Here is an 11,999-nt window from a genome sequence, read left to right on the forward strand (position 1 = left end):
GTTACTCAATGAAATAATATTCTATGGAGGTGCCCTAATTGTTCAACTTGACTCAGAAATAAAAACTGATATATCTGTCTCTTTCTCACAACAGTGGTTTAACGGGAGAAAAAACGTTTACACTCTTTTATCAGCACCCTCTTCATTGGCTTCGATGTGTTTGTGCTGGAGCACCGCCATCTTAAGTAGCCCGCTTAGCTTACTCGTGGAAGTTATCACCGTGAGGATTTTACGTTTTTCCGAGGAAATCCCGTGTTTTTCTACTGTTTACCAAGTTGTGCTTATATTAATCGTTAATAAACAACAAATGAAGTATTCAATAGCATATTGTGGCTTATGCCAAAGCAAAAATAGGCCGAATTTAACCTTTCACCGGTAAGTGGTTAATATTTGGTTAAATTATTGTCTATCATACAGTGTATTTAATGAAACGTGTTTAAAAACCTTATAACTTTTAATCTTCTTTGTTGTGAGCTTTAAAAAATTGTAATATTCTCAATATTTCATTCACATCGAAAACATAAACACGTGTGCTAGTGTTGAACATCATCGAACATAGAATCTTATCGATAAACTAGCTGTGCCCGCGACTTCGTCCGCGTGGAATAGTTATTTGGACATCATGAAAGCCCTCAAGGACAAATAATTTTCCCCGTTTTTTTTTCACATTTTCCATTATTTCTTTGCTTCTTATAGTTGCAGCGTGATGTTATATAGCCTAAACATTTTTTATTTTTAAATTGTTATATATTCTATGATGTTCATTGAAATTAAGTGATGTCCAAGACAATTTTGTTCACAATTAAGTACTCATAAGCAACAATACATTTATTTGGATAAAGATTAATATTATTACGTTGATACAACTCTTAACAAATAATGCATTAATTTCGACCAAATTTGGTTACCATAAGAACGGTTCTAGTGAGTTTATCTTAAAAGATAGACATATACTGTCGCGGACATTTTTTTAGATTATTACAAGAGGAATAATTCTTTCATACATATATTTTTGGTATCTTGAACCGTTTTTGCAGCGGAAGCCCTCAAAATGAGTAATTTTCCCCGTTTTTTTCACATTTTCCATTATTTCTTCGCTTCTAATAGTTGCAGCGTGATGTTTTATAGCCTATAGCCTTCCTCGATAAATGGTCTATTGAACACAAAAATAATTTTTCAATTGGAACCAGTAGTTCCTGAGATTAGCGCGTAAACAAACTCTTCAGCTTTATAATAGTATGTATATGTATAGTATTAGTATAGATAAGGGGCTAAGTTATGATATTGTATTTTTTTCTTGTTTTAGTTTACCAAGGAACGAATCTCGGCGAAGGGAATGGCTACAAATAATTGGCATAGAAAATATCCGGCCGGGAACAAAAGACATCTACCTATGTGTGCTCAATGCACTTTGAAGAGAGTGCATTCAATAAAACTTTAAATATAGTTAGATGGAGAGATGATGCTATCCCAACAATATTTGCAAAGGTAAATAATGTGTCAATCTATTTTTTTTGGATCCAATGAAGTTATTTAAATTTTACCCTGTAACTGTTGACCGATTATTCTGATTACCATATACTTCACAATTTCTATTTTGACTGATATTATTATTTAGCATGACGTGTTGTGATTGTGACAAAAGTACATGAAGTCTCATGTACTTTTGTCAACTCATAGAAAACATAATAAGCCTTTTTTCTGCAATTTTGTTCTGATACTTACTAATTTTCTTATTTCAATTTTGACTGAAATGTATTTTTATATTAATCGGAACAAATTTTGTTCTAGTACTCACAAAATATCTTATAAAAAGTAGTCGCAGGCCTCCATAAAAAAATTTTGAGTTGCAGGATGTCCACATTTTAATCTACCACAATCACTGGATTATCACAAACACTGGTGATGAGGCTGGTGGTGTGATGAGTGTTCCTTAATGTTATTATGATATTTTTCTTTACAATGTTATAAAATGAAAAGATGTGATTGTTTTTACATGAATAAGCTCTAAAACTACGGGTCCAATTATAAAAATTATTTTAATGCTAGAAAGCTGCGTTATCCCCAAGTAACTTATTATGTGTGTACCATGGGCAAAAGCGTGGGTGTCTGTTGGTGTACAATAAAAACTTTTTAGTTACAAAAAAAATACTTATAGATTAACAATTTACCAAACATTTGAGTCCATGTTTCTATTTTACCTACCTATTATTACTTGTAACCATGTCATTTGTTAAATCTTCAATTTTTTTCTCTTTCAGGCAGACCATCCATCCCCATCTGCATTAATGGACATTACAACTACCACTGATCAACCACCAAACACCATTGATCAACCATCATGCTCAAGTAATCCTCCACGATAATGTTTATATTTTAAGATTTTATAAAAATAGAATTGCTACTTTGTTAGCAAACAACATAAAAGAACTGACGGGTTTACATTGTGGTAAACGATTCTTTACATTTCTTTACATTCTTTACATAATCTGTCAAAATCGACAGAATCATCAAATTTTTGTAATGATGATTCTGTGGACGCAACACGTGATTTAAACTAAACCTTAGGTCTGTTTGTATTAGTGTTGAGGTATCTTGTGCCGAACTTGAGGAACACATTGTTATTTGTATTTATAGTCCACTCAATAATAGTTTTATTAATTTCCTGAATGTAATAAATAAATAATAATAATTTTATTTATTTTTTCACAAAATTTTTACATTTGGTGCATGCAAGTAACAGGGTTAACACTTATACTACTACTTTTAATAAAATAGGTAATTACTGTAAATTTTGTGAAGACTGGCGCTTGAAATAGGCTTAAACTGCCTGTCGTACAAGACACCAGGTCTCCACATCATAGATAAGGCTTCTATTATAATTTTAACAAATTGTGACATATATCTTTGAACTCAGTTCACACACATATAATTATATCTATAGAACCGAGATGCTTGCGTTGGGTGTATAAGATAAACAATATAGGAACATACAATATAAAAAAAAAATATTTAAGGGCATACATAGGTACATATAGACACAAACGCATATATAAATATTCGTGCATAAGAAAGTGATTTTTTTTTCTTTATTTAAATTTATATTTCTCTTGCGTTGGGGAGCCTTATGCCTTATTTTTATTTTATTTTATTTTTGTTAATATGTGTTTTGGTTTTTTTTTTCATTATTTTAATGGTGTCAAGAGGTGATCTATATCATATTCATTTAGATGGAGTAAATAGTTAAATTACTTATCTTTTTCTTACTAAGATTGGTGTAAGGATGTTATCGTACCCCTATTCTATAAAGTCTATTGCTCATTCGTAGATCTGGAAAAGGCCTATGACAGAGTTAAGAGGAATGAATTTGGTCAGCACTTTCTATACATGGGGTGAGCAGTTTTTTAATACGAGCACTGAAATCCTTATATGAGGATTCGAGTGCTTGTGTCAGGATAAACGGAGCGCACACTGAGTGGTTTAAGATTGAGAAAGGCGTTAGGCAAGGATGTGTTGCGTCACCGCAACTGTTCTGTTCTGTGGCTGTTCAACCTATTTATGGATAGTTTGACAGATTTGAAAGAGCCTGAAATTGGTTTAAGGATGAATGAGTTACTAGACAAATGTCTGCTCTATGCCGACGATCAGGTTATACTGGCGTCATTAGCGGAAGAATTACAGGAGATGGTAAACTGTATGCGTGAAGCTTTAAAAGAGAAAGGAATGAAAGTGAACGTAAGTAAAACTAAAACACTGGTTTTTGAAATGGAGAAAGAAATGACAGCATGTAATATTTTGATTGGAGGAGAAAAAGTTGAGCAAGTGAAAGAGTTTGTATATCTAGGATCAAAGTTTACATCAGATGGCAAGTGTGATAGTGATATTGAAAGGAGAGTGAACGCGGGGAACATGGTGAATGGAGCTTTGCATGCCTTTATGAGCAGTCAGAAACTATCCAAAAAGGCTCGACTGGCCACAGCCAGTATAGGGGCGTGTTGGTCCCGACATTAATGTATGGGAGTGAAAGTTGGGTATGGCAAAAGAAGCACGAAAACAGAATAAATGCAGTGGAAAAGAGAGCTTAAGGAGTATGATGGGTGTGAAATTGAGTGACCGGATAAGGAACATCGTGATAAGGAAATGTTGTGATGTGAAAGAAGATGTAGTTACAGGAATAGAAAAGGGTATGTTGAGATGGTTCGGTCATGTGGAGAGGATGAATGAAAGCGGGATGACTAAGCAGATATACAAGAAGAGTGTGGAGGGAAAGGTCGGAGTGGGAAGACCTAGACGAACGTATCTTGATCAAATTAAGGACGTCCTGGTAAAGGGTCAGGTCAAAAGTACCCGAAACCGCCGAGCTTGCATGAAGAGAGTTATGAATGCGGATGAAGCGAAAGAAGTACGCAGAGATCGTGGCAAGTGGAAAGAGGTAGTCTCTGCCTACCCCTCCCGAAAAGAGGCGTGATTTTATTTATGTATGTAATTATATTTGATTTCCAAACACTTTATCAGAATGACATAGGTAATAGATACAATATTGTTGGACCTTAGATTATAGCCAAGATAGTAAGGATTCCCGATGTAAATATTTTTTTTTTTTAATAAATTTAATTCGGAAATAAACATCTTAACTCACTCATCCATCGATAAAATATTATCGACTAAATGAACATCTCTAGTCCGCCATGTTTGTATCCGGGTTTGTTTATTTAGGTATGCAGGAAAAGTACATGCATAGGGCACTTCCATAGGATTGTTCTTCTGAGGTGTTACTACACTTTTTTTATGTCATTTACTTATCTTGCACTTGTCACTGTCATGTATGTCACAAAGGTTTTCGTTCAGTCAATTTCAAAAATTATTTTTGCGCCATAAAATCTTTATGATATATAACATTTTTTTTTATTCTAACTGTTATTACAATTATTATTCCCTAGATAAACAGTTCAACCAACTGTAAGAGCCAAGTGGTTTATCGTGTTTGGTAAAATTATTCGCTATGACCGACGATGATGTTACAATCATGGAGGTGGATGAAGCCGAACCTAAACCATCAAAGATTAATAAACCTACCACAAAAAACACGTCTCACTTGCCTTGGATAGAGAAGTACAGGCCTCAAGTTTTTACTGACATAGTTGGCAATGAAGACACTGTGTCTCGTCTGGCTGTATTTGCACGGAGCGGCAATGCGCCGAATATCATTATTGCGGGCCCTCCCGGCGTTGGTAAAACAACTACAATTTTGTGCTTAGCTCGGGCATTGCTGGGTCCTGCCTTCAAGGACGCAGTGTTGGAGCTAAACGCATCTAATGATAGAGGTATAGATGTCGTTCGTAATAAAATCAAGATGTTTGCACAACAAAAAGTAACTCTACCAGCTGGGATGCACAAGATTGTGATTCTGGACGAAGCAGACAGTATGACAGATGGCGCACAGCAGGCTTTGCGAAGAACTATGGAGTTGTATTCCAGTACAACAAGATTTGCTCTGGCAGCCAACAACAGTGAGAAGATAATTGAACCTATTCAGTCTCGCTGTGCAGTACTGCGATATAGCAAACTCACTGATGCTCAAATACTGGCCAAGGTTTGTATTTTACTTTACACTTTAGTATCTTTGTCCAGCTTTAGGACAAATAATTGTGCATTATTTTTTAGACAACAATTTCATATACATTTCAGAAACAAACAAAACCCAAAACTACAAAAAAAGATTTAGTTTCTGCCTACCCCTCCAGGAAAAAGGCATAATTTTTTTGTATGTATGTCCATGAGTAACATTTACTTAGTTTTGTTTTTGATAGTCATTTGTCATATTGTAGATAATTTCTTTTATTTGTTACAGATTCTAGAAGTTTGCAAGAAAGAGAACCTATCATACACCGAAGAGGGTGTGAGTGCAGTGGTGTTCACAGCACAGGGTGACCTTCGCTCGGCACTCAATAACCTGCAGTCCACTGCGCAGGGCTTCGGCCACATCAGTCCAGATAATGTGTTCAAAGTGTGTGACGAGCCGCACCCTATGCTTGTCAAGAATATGTTGGAATCTTGTCTCAAGCAGGATATACACGCTGCTTACAAGGTGGGTTTCATTCCTTTTTCTGAAGAGGAGCTCAAAGAGTGTTCCTTATGGGTAAATACTCCTACTGACTCTTGTATAATTTGCATGATCATGCATGCATGATATTTCACAGTTACTTCAATATCTAATTTCCTGATCATTTACATCACCCTACTATTTTACTTCAGATCTCTTATAAAATTAACTCTAACTGGTCTTGATGTTGCCATAAAGCAAAATAATTTCATTCACATCTTCACTAAAAAGGCAACTAAACTACCTAATAAATTAGATTTTTTAACTATCATTAGGAAACCATTGTTAATTATCAATTCCAATGATAGAGGTACCTAAGTAAGGGCTAGTCTGAAATTATACCATTAATTGTTTCAGGTAATAGCCAATCTGTGCAAGTTAGGCTACGCGGCGGAGGACATAGTGAGCAACATATTCCGCGTGGTGAAGACACTGGACGCCCCGGAGGAGACCCGCCTGGCGTGGGTGCGGGAGCTGGGGCTCACGCACATGCGCGTGGCGGACGGGCTCGCCGCGCCGCTGCAGCTGGCGGCCTTGTTGGCCAGGCTGTGTCGCGCTGCGGACCCCGCCAGCGCCAAGGATGATCCGTGCTGGTGATGACATTATTTCATGGCCGTAGTTTCATTTACCTTCTACTACTACTACTCATCTTTATTGTTTAAACATTTACCAGTCTCCTGGTAAATGTTTAAACAATAAAGATGAGTCATGAGTGATGAAGTGTCTGGATTCCATTGAGGTGCTCAATGCAAATGACTTTTTATGGTGTACTCATATGCAGGGTTTCATATCTAAAATTAAGATATTATGTTTCCCTATTACCATTCTTTTTACTTAAACATTAACATTGAAATCATTGTAATCCAAGGTTTACCTTTTTTTTACTACTAGCTTTTCCCAGGCCCAACACACACACACAGACTTTTGGCATATATATGTATGGATGTTATGTTGAACCTTTATATTAATTCCTTTAAAATCTATTAAAATATTTACCTGCTGTGTCAAACAAACCGTGTGATATTGTCAAGTATTTAAATTATATTTTGTAAGTAAATAAAACAATATGTTATTTGTATAAAATATTTGATTTATTTTTAATAATATTGATAACATTTTTTTTCTTAACATAATATCTTTATTCCAATCAAACATGTTCCATGAGACATGTATGTGCTTTTGTACAGCCTTTTCACTGATTGGTAAAAAAATATCAATATATAAATCTATAATTTTAGTGTTAATATCGCTTAAAGTGTTTTACACTTATCTAATACAACTGTTTTTTACCTAAAATTGATATTCTTTACAAGAAAAATGTACTAAAATAAAAATTTGTTTAACAGAACAAATTCGATTGGAAGTTAGACCTAGTTGTATATACACATGGTGTCAGTCCCCCGTGGAGTGTCGGGGGTGGCGGGGGGCGGGGGGCGGCTCACCGACGGATCTCCAGCAACTTGTTGTGTTCCTCCATGAGGCTCTGTCACAAGAATGCTCAGTGACTATTTGGTAGTTTATAACTGTTTGTTAGGGCTAATCAGAAATACTAAACCGATCATGAAAGTTCTTTAACCGGTTAAAAGTTAAATTATATGTCGGTGAAAACTGCAGAGCCCTAATAAGCTGCTAGTTTTGTATGGAATAACAAACGACATGAGAGTACAAGAACAGATTTCGATTTAAAAGTAAGTACTTGTGACAGTTCATAACATATGCACTGGTGAGTGCAAAACGCCAACAAATAATTTCCAGTTATAAATATTATATACAAAAAAAATTGGTCTGGAATGTATTTTCACTGTTCCTCACTCAGGCAGTCGGAGCCGGGGGTTGCTAGTGGATGATCCGCTGCTCCTCCACCGGCGTCTCCCCGATCAGCTTCTGATGCTCGCAGCTCAGCGCCTGGACCACACACACATGTACCGACCGGCCTCTGACCAGCAACCCCCGACCGATGTTAGTGATGGCGAGAAAGTTAGTTGTGTACCTTACGGTCACAGGCAAGATGTTCAGGAGAGATGGAAATGGATACGAGAGTTTGCGTAACTTACGATTGCAGGCACAAGAGGCAATGGCAGACAAGAACACGCGGGCGTGCATCAGCTGAACTAGTTGTTGGTGACAGGAATTATTAACATGCTTTGATGATTTGATGCATGACTTTCAAAGGTGATACTTTCATACAATAGTTTTTCCGTTATGTACATACATACATAAAATCACGCCTCTTTCCCGGATGGGTAGGCAGAGACTACCTCTTTCCACTTGCCACGATCTCTGCATATTTCCTTCGCTTCATCCACATTCATAACTCTCTTCATGCAAGCTCGGCGGTTTCGGGTTTCCGGTTTCCGTTATGTACCTACATTTTTATTTTTATAATATTTTTTATATTAATAAAAATGTACATATTGTAAAGCGCAATTATCGGACTAAATAAGTACTAATTATCTGCCGCTCAACCATTGGCTACTACAACATGCATCCAATCGATCATTGATTTAATTCTTATGTATCAAAAGAGTATGAAATTATTTTGGAAGCAATCATTGAAGATATGGTTAATAGAGAAAAGAGCTCTCTCCGTACCTTGAAGTACTTGACAGTCTTGACGCGCAGCTCCAGCGTGGCGTCCTCGTCGCAGATGAACAGCGCCTGCGCATGCTGCTGGAAGGCGGACACCGTCCACATGTGGTTGACGCCCTCCTCCACCGCCTTCGCCAGCGCTAGGGCCTTGTGGGCGCCCGTGATGAGGATCATCACCTGTACAAATAATAGGCTGTCACTACTTGCACTGCTGAAAACTAATGAATTGGTACCTATCGGAGAAGGTTTCTGAGGTAGTTAGTTAATTCTGAAGCAAGAAATGAGGAAAATTTGTTTAACGTTCCATTAAATACACGTTGACCGATCGGCCGATGCAATTTTGCAGGGAAGAGTCCCGCGTTCACAGTTAGCAGTTAAATAATAATGGTTCGGCCTACAATTATCACTTGGTCCAGTTAACTCGAGTTCTGGAGTAAAGTTTTTAAATTCTTATACGGCATCGACTCACCTCTTTAGCATCCATGACGGTGCCAACGCCGACCGTCAGCGCCTGCTTGGGCACTTTGCTCAGGTCGTTCCCGAAGAACCTCTTGTTGGCCTCCAGCGTGTCGTAGGCCAGAGACTTGACCCTGGTGCGGGACACGAGCGAGGAGCCCGGCTCGTTGAAGGCGATGTGTCCGTCCGGGCCGATGCCGCCTGGTCGAATTCAAATGATCAATAATGGCTACCTATATGTAAAAAGTTCAAATGTGTGACGAGGTCGATTTTAAGTAAGAGTTAGTCTGTTTCATCCTGGCGCTAGTCTTAGTAACACCATCCACTTTTTAGAGAGTATTTTCTGAATTTGATAAGTCAGGTTTTGATCTGACCTCTGCAATCTTTGGACCCAACTCATGTCGATGTTGTTTACAGATCCAGTGGTCTGAATGCGGAGGTTTCCCCACGATGTATACCCTCAACGCTTCGATGGATTAGTATGGATTGCAAAAAATCAGAACCTATAAACAAGTGAACCCCGCCGGCCGCCGCGATCAGGTCCTCGAAGCGCTGGCACTCCGCCACCAGGTCGGGCGCGTTGCCGTCCAGCACATGCGCGTTCGCGGGGTCGATGTCCACGTGCTTGAAGAACTCGTTCCACATGTAGTAGTGGTACGACTCGGGGTGCTCCCGCGGGAGACCTGCAATGACGGGAAATGAAGAATCAAGACCATATTCAGTATGGTTTATTGTATTATCATAACTGCCTCTTGAGTTTGATTAGTCTCATGCTCTCTCATCTTTTTGTGGTGTGGTGTTGCACCCACCACCAATATGCTAAGTCCGCGTTCTAACATTGCTACACTGCGTCTGGTCTCAAACATCCTCAATTTTAAGTCCACGGTAATGGTTCTTCTAAGGAATGTTGGCTTTAATCGAGGTCTTTGAAGGGCGCTTATCAAGTCCTATTGGAGGAGATTGGTACTACCAGACTTTAGACTAAAGACTCCTTTGCTGCTTTCTCTTTTTATTAAGTTTGCTGCGTATTAGGCACTTATTAAGATTTAAAATAATTTGTATTTATAACATGTCCTAAATATTAATTAACCAACTCAACCTGCGCAAATGCTAGCAGAAAATATAGTTACAAAAATACGTACCAACATACTCGTCCATATTGAAAGTGGTGACATATTTGAAGGAAATACGGCCCTCCTTGTAGAAGTCTATGAGCCTGCGGTACATTCCCAGCGGGGTCCCGCCGGTGGGGAGCCCCAGCACGAAGTGTCTGCCGGGCCCCGGCGCGAACTGTGTGACGCGCTGCAGCACGAACCGCGCCGCCCAGTCCGAGACCTTCGCCGCGTCTTCCAGAATTATCATCCGCATCTTGGTTTAAAAACTAAAACGTAGGGACAGATTGTTAAAAAAGGAAACGTGCTTTCTGGTTTTGCAAGAAGGTAAATCACACTTTGAGTTGCGTAAGTTTGGTTGTCGTTTGTGTAAAACTTTATTGGTTTCTCAGATCTGACCGCGGTAGCTTTTTCTGGTAGGTAAATACCTACCTAACCCTAACACAGATGCAATTGAAAAAATCGAATTATAACTATCAAATATTGGCCCCTAGTCTTATTCCGTATGCTTCTGATTGCTCAAGTTTCATCTGTCAATAAGCAGTAATTATCTATCAATTCAATGGATGTCCCACTTTTAAGAAACAATGATAACAGGTCAATACGCCCGCCGCGTAGTGTTATCTGCTAGTGTTTGTATGTTTGTTTGTACTGCACTCGCCGTTGCGGTCATTGTATCCCGTCGCTATCAATTACTTTGATATCAAATTACCAACAAGCAGTTTACCACAAAAAATATTACACTTCATCCATTACCAAGTCAGAGTGCCGTGTGGTCCCCAGTATTTTTAAAGACCAAGTGAAGGCGACTAAGGGACATTTCATGTAGATAATGCGAGTTAAGCGGCTATTACCATATTTCAATATGTCCAATGCATTAAAATCTTAGATACCTATGTAGATAGCTCAGACGGGATGTGCTTCGTGGAAAAACCTTATAGACCTTATCTTTTGTCAAAGAGCGCGCAGAGAGGTGAGGAATAACGCCAGCACCAAGAAGACCAGCAATTCAGAATCAGAAGATATGCAGTGCAGTACAATAAACTACATACAATGACCTCAATGCAACGATTTGGCCTTGGGTTGTGGCTCCAATGCGTTATTGGTGAAAACATAAAATCTTTTAGCAGTAGGAATTTGTGGTTGAATAGTTTGGGCTGGGTATTCTTCTGTTCAGAATGTGCCACTGCCACCTCAACTCCCAGACTAACTGCTTAGCAGTCGAGTAAAAATTTAAACTAGTTCCGCAAAACTTGTACTTGCCAATTAATTAAACTAAACGAACAACATTAACTACAAAAAATATTTTGAAAAATCAAATCAACCTTCCGCAGAAACGTACAGTGAAAGTCATTCCTATTGCACGTGCAATTCACCACAAATAAGTATACCTAGTTTGCATGTCCAGCATGATCTAAACATGAGATTTAAGTTCTCCCTTCACTGCAGTCGGGTAAAAATTGAGGTGAACTTTATGTTTTCGTCGATGTCAGGCAGGTATCGAGTGTTTTTAGCGGAGCAATAACCTGATTCAGAGGTCACTCACCTTTTACTGTCTCCGACTCGAGCGACGAATGTCTGGCTCGGATATATTTTTTGTTTAAGTGCAGTTTTTCAAGGTTTAACTATAAAGAAATACGTATTTCGTAAAATAATATAGTCGGCCGACGTGTCTTCTCAACCCGCCGGTTCGTAAGCTACTGTCCTGGCCTGTCTGAATGAAATACGATGCGATAACG

The 11,999-nt window shown here is 38.4% G+C and overlaps 2 protein-coding genes and 1 long non-coding RNA gene across 4 annotated transcripts; 2 read left to right on the forward strand and 1 right to left on the reverse strand.

The window, feature by feature from the left end:
• The first annotated feature begins 4 nt into the window (after positions 1-4).
• On the forward strand, positions 5-3,207 carry LOC132903056 (uncharacterized). Its single transcript, XR_009657310.1, has 3 exons — positions 5-375; positions 1,307-1,488; positions 2,262-3,207. It is a non-coding gene; the product is annotated as an uncharacterized LOC132903056 (long non-coding RNA).
• Positions 3,208-4,842: 1,635 nt separating this feature from the next.
• Positions 4,843-7,149, forward strand: LOC106140251 (replication factor C subunit 2). The gene is made up of 3 exons (XM_013341821.2): positions 4,843-5,593; positions 5,852-6,088; positions 6,461-7,149. The coding sequence occupies exons 1-3, from the start codon at positions 5,003-5,005 to the stop codon at positions 6,698-6,700; spliced, it is 1,068 nt and encodes a 355-aa protein (XP_013197275.1). The 5' UTR covers positions 4,843-5,002; the 3' UTR covers positions 6,701-7,149.
• A 44-nt stretch (positions 7,150-7,193) lies between these two features.
• Positions 7,194-11,976, reverse strand: LOC106140252 (glucosamine-6-phosphate isomerase). 2 transcript variants are annotated; one of them, XM_013341822.2, is made up of 7 exons: positions 11,807-11,976; positions 10,291-10,529; positions 9,652-9,831; positions 9,162-9,349; positions 8,696-8,869; positions 7,916-8,008; positions 7,194-7,586 (listed from the first exon to the last, which is right to left on the reverse strand). In XM_013341822.2, exons 2-6 carry the CDS (start codon positions 10,514-10,516, stop codon positions 7,940-7,942), a joined length of 837 nt encoding a protein of 278 aa, XP_013197276.1. In that variant the 5' UTR covers positions 10,517-10,529; positions 11,807-11,976; the 3' UTR covers positions 7,194-7,586; positions 7,916-7,939. The 2 variants fall into 2 exon arrangements, with proteins under 2 accessions (XP_013197276.1, XP_013197277.1); XM_013341823.2 differs by lacking the exon at positions 7,916-8,008 and having other exon boundaries at positions 7,198-7,586; positions 11,807-11,975.
• Positions 11,977-11,999: the final 23 nt, after the last annotated feature.

The sequence above is a fragment of the Amyelois transitella genome, chromosome 21 (assembly GCF_032362555.1).
Source record: "Amyelois transitella isolate CPQ chromosome 21, ilAmyTran1.1, whole genome shotgun sequence".
Lineage (NCBI taxonomy): Eukaryota > Metazoa > Arthropoda > Insecta > Lepidoptera > Pyralidae > Amyelois > Amyelois transitella.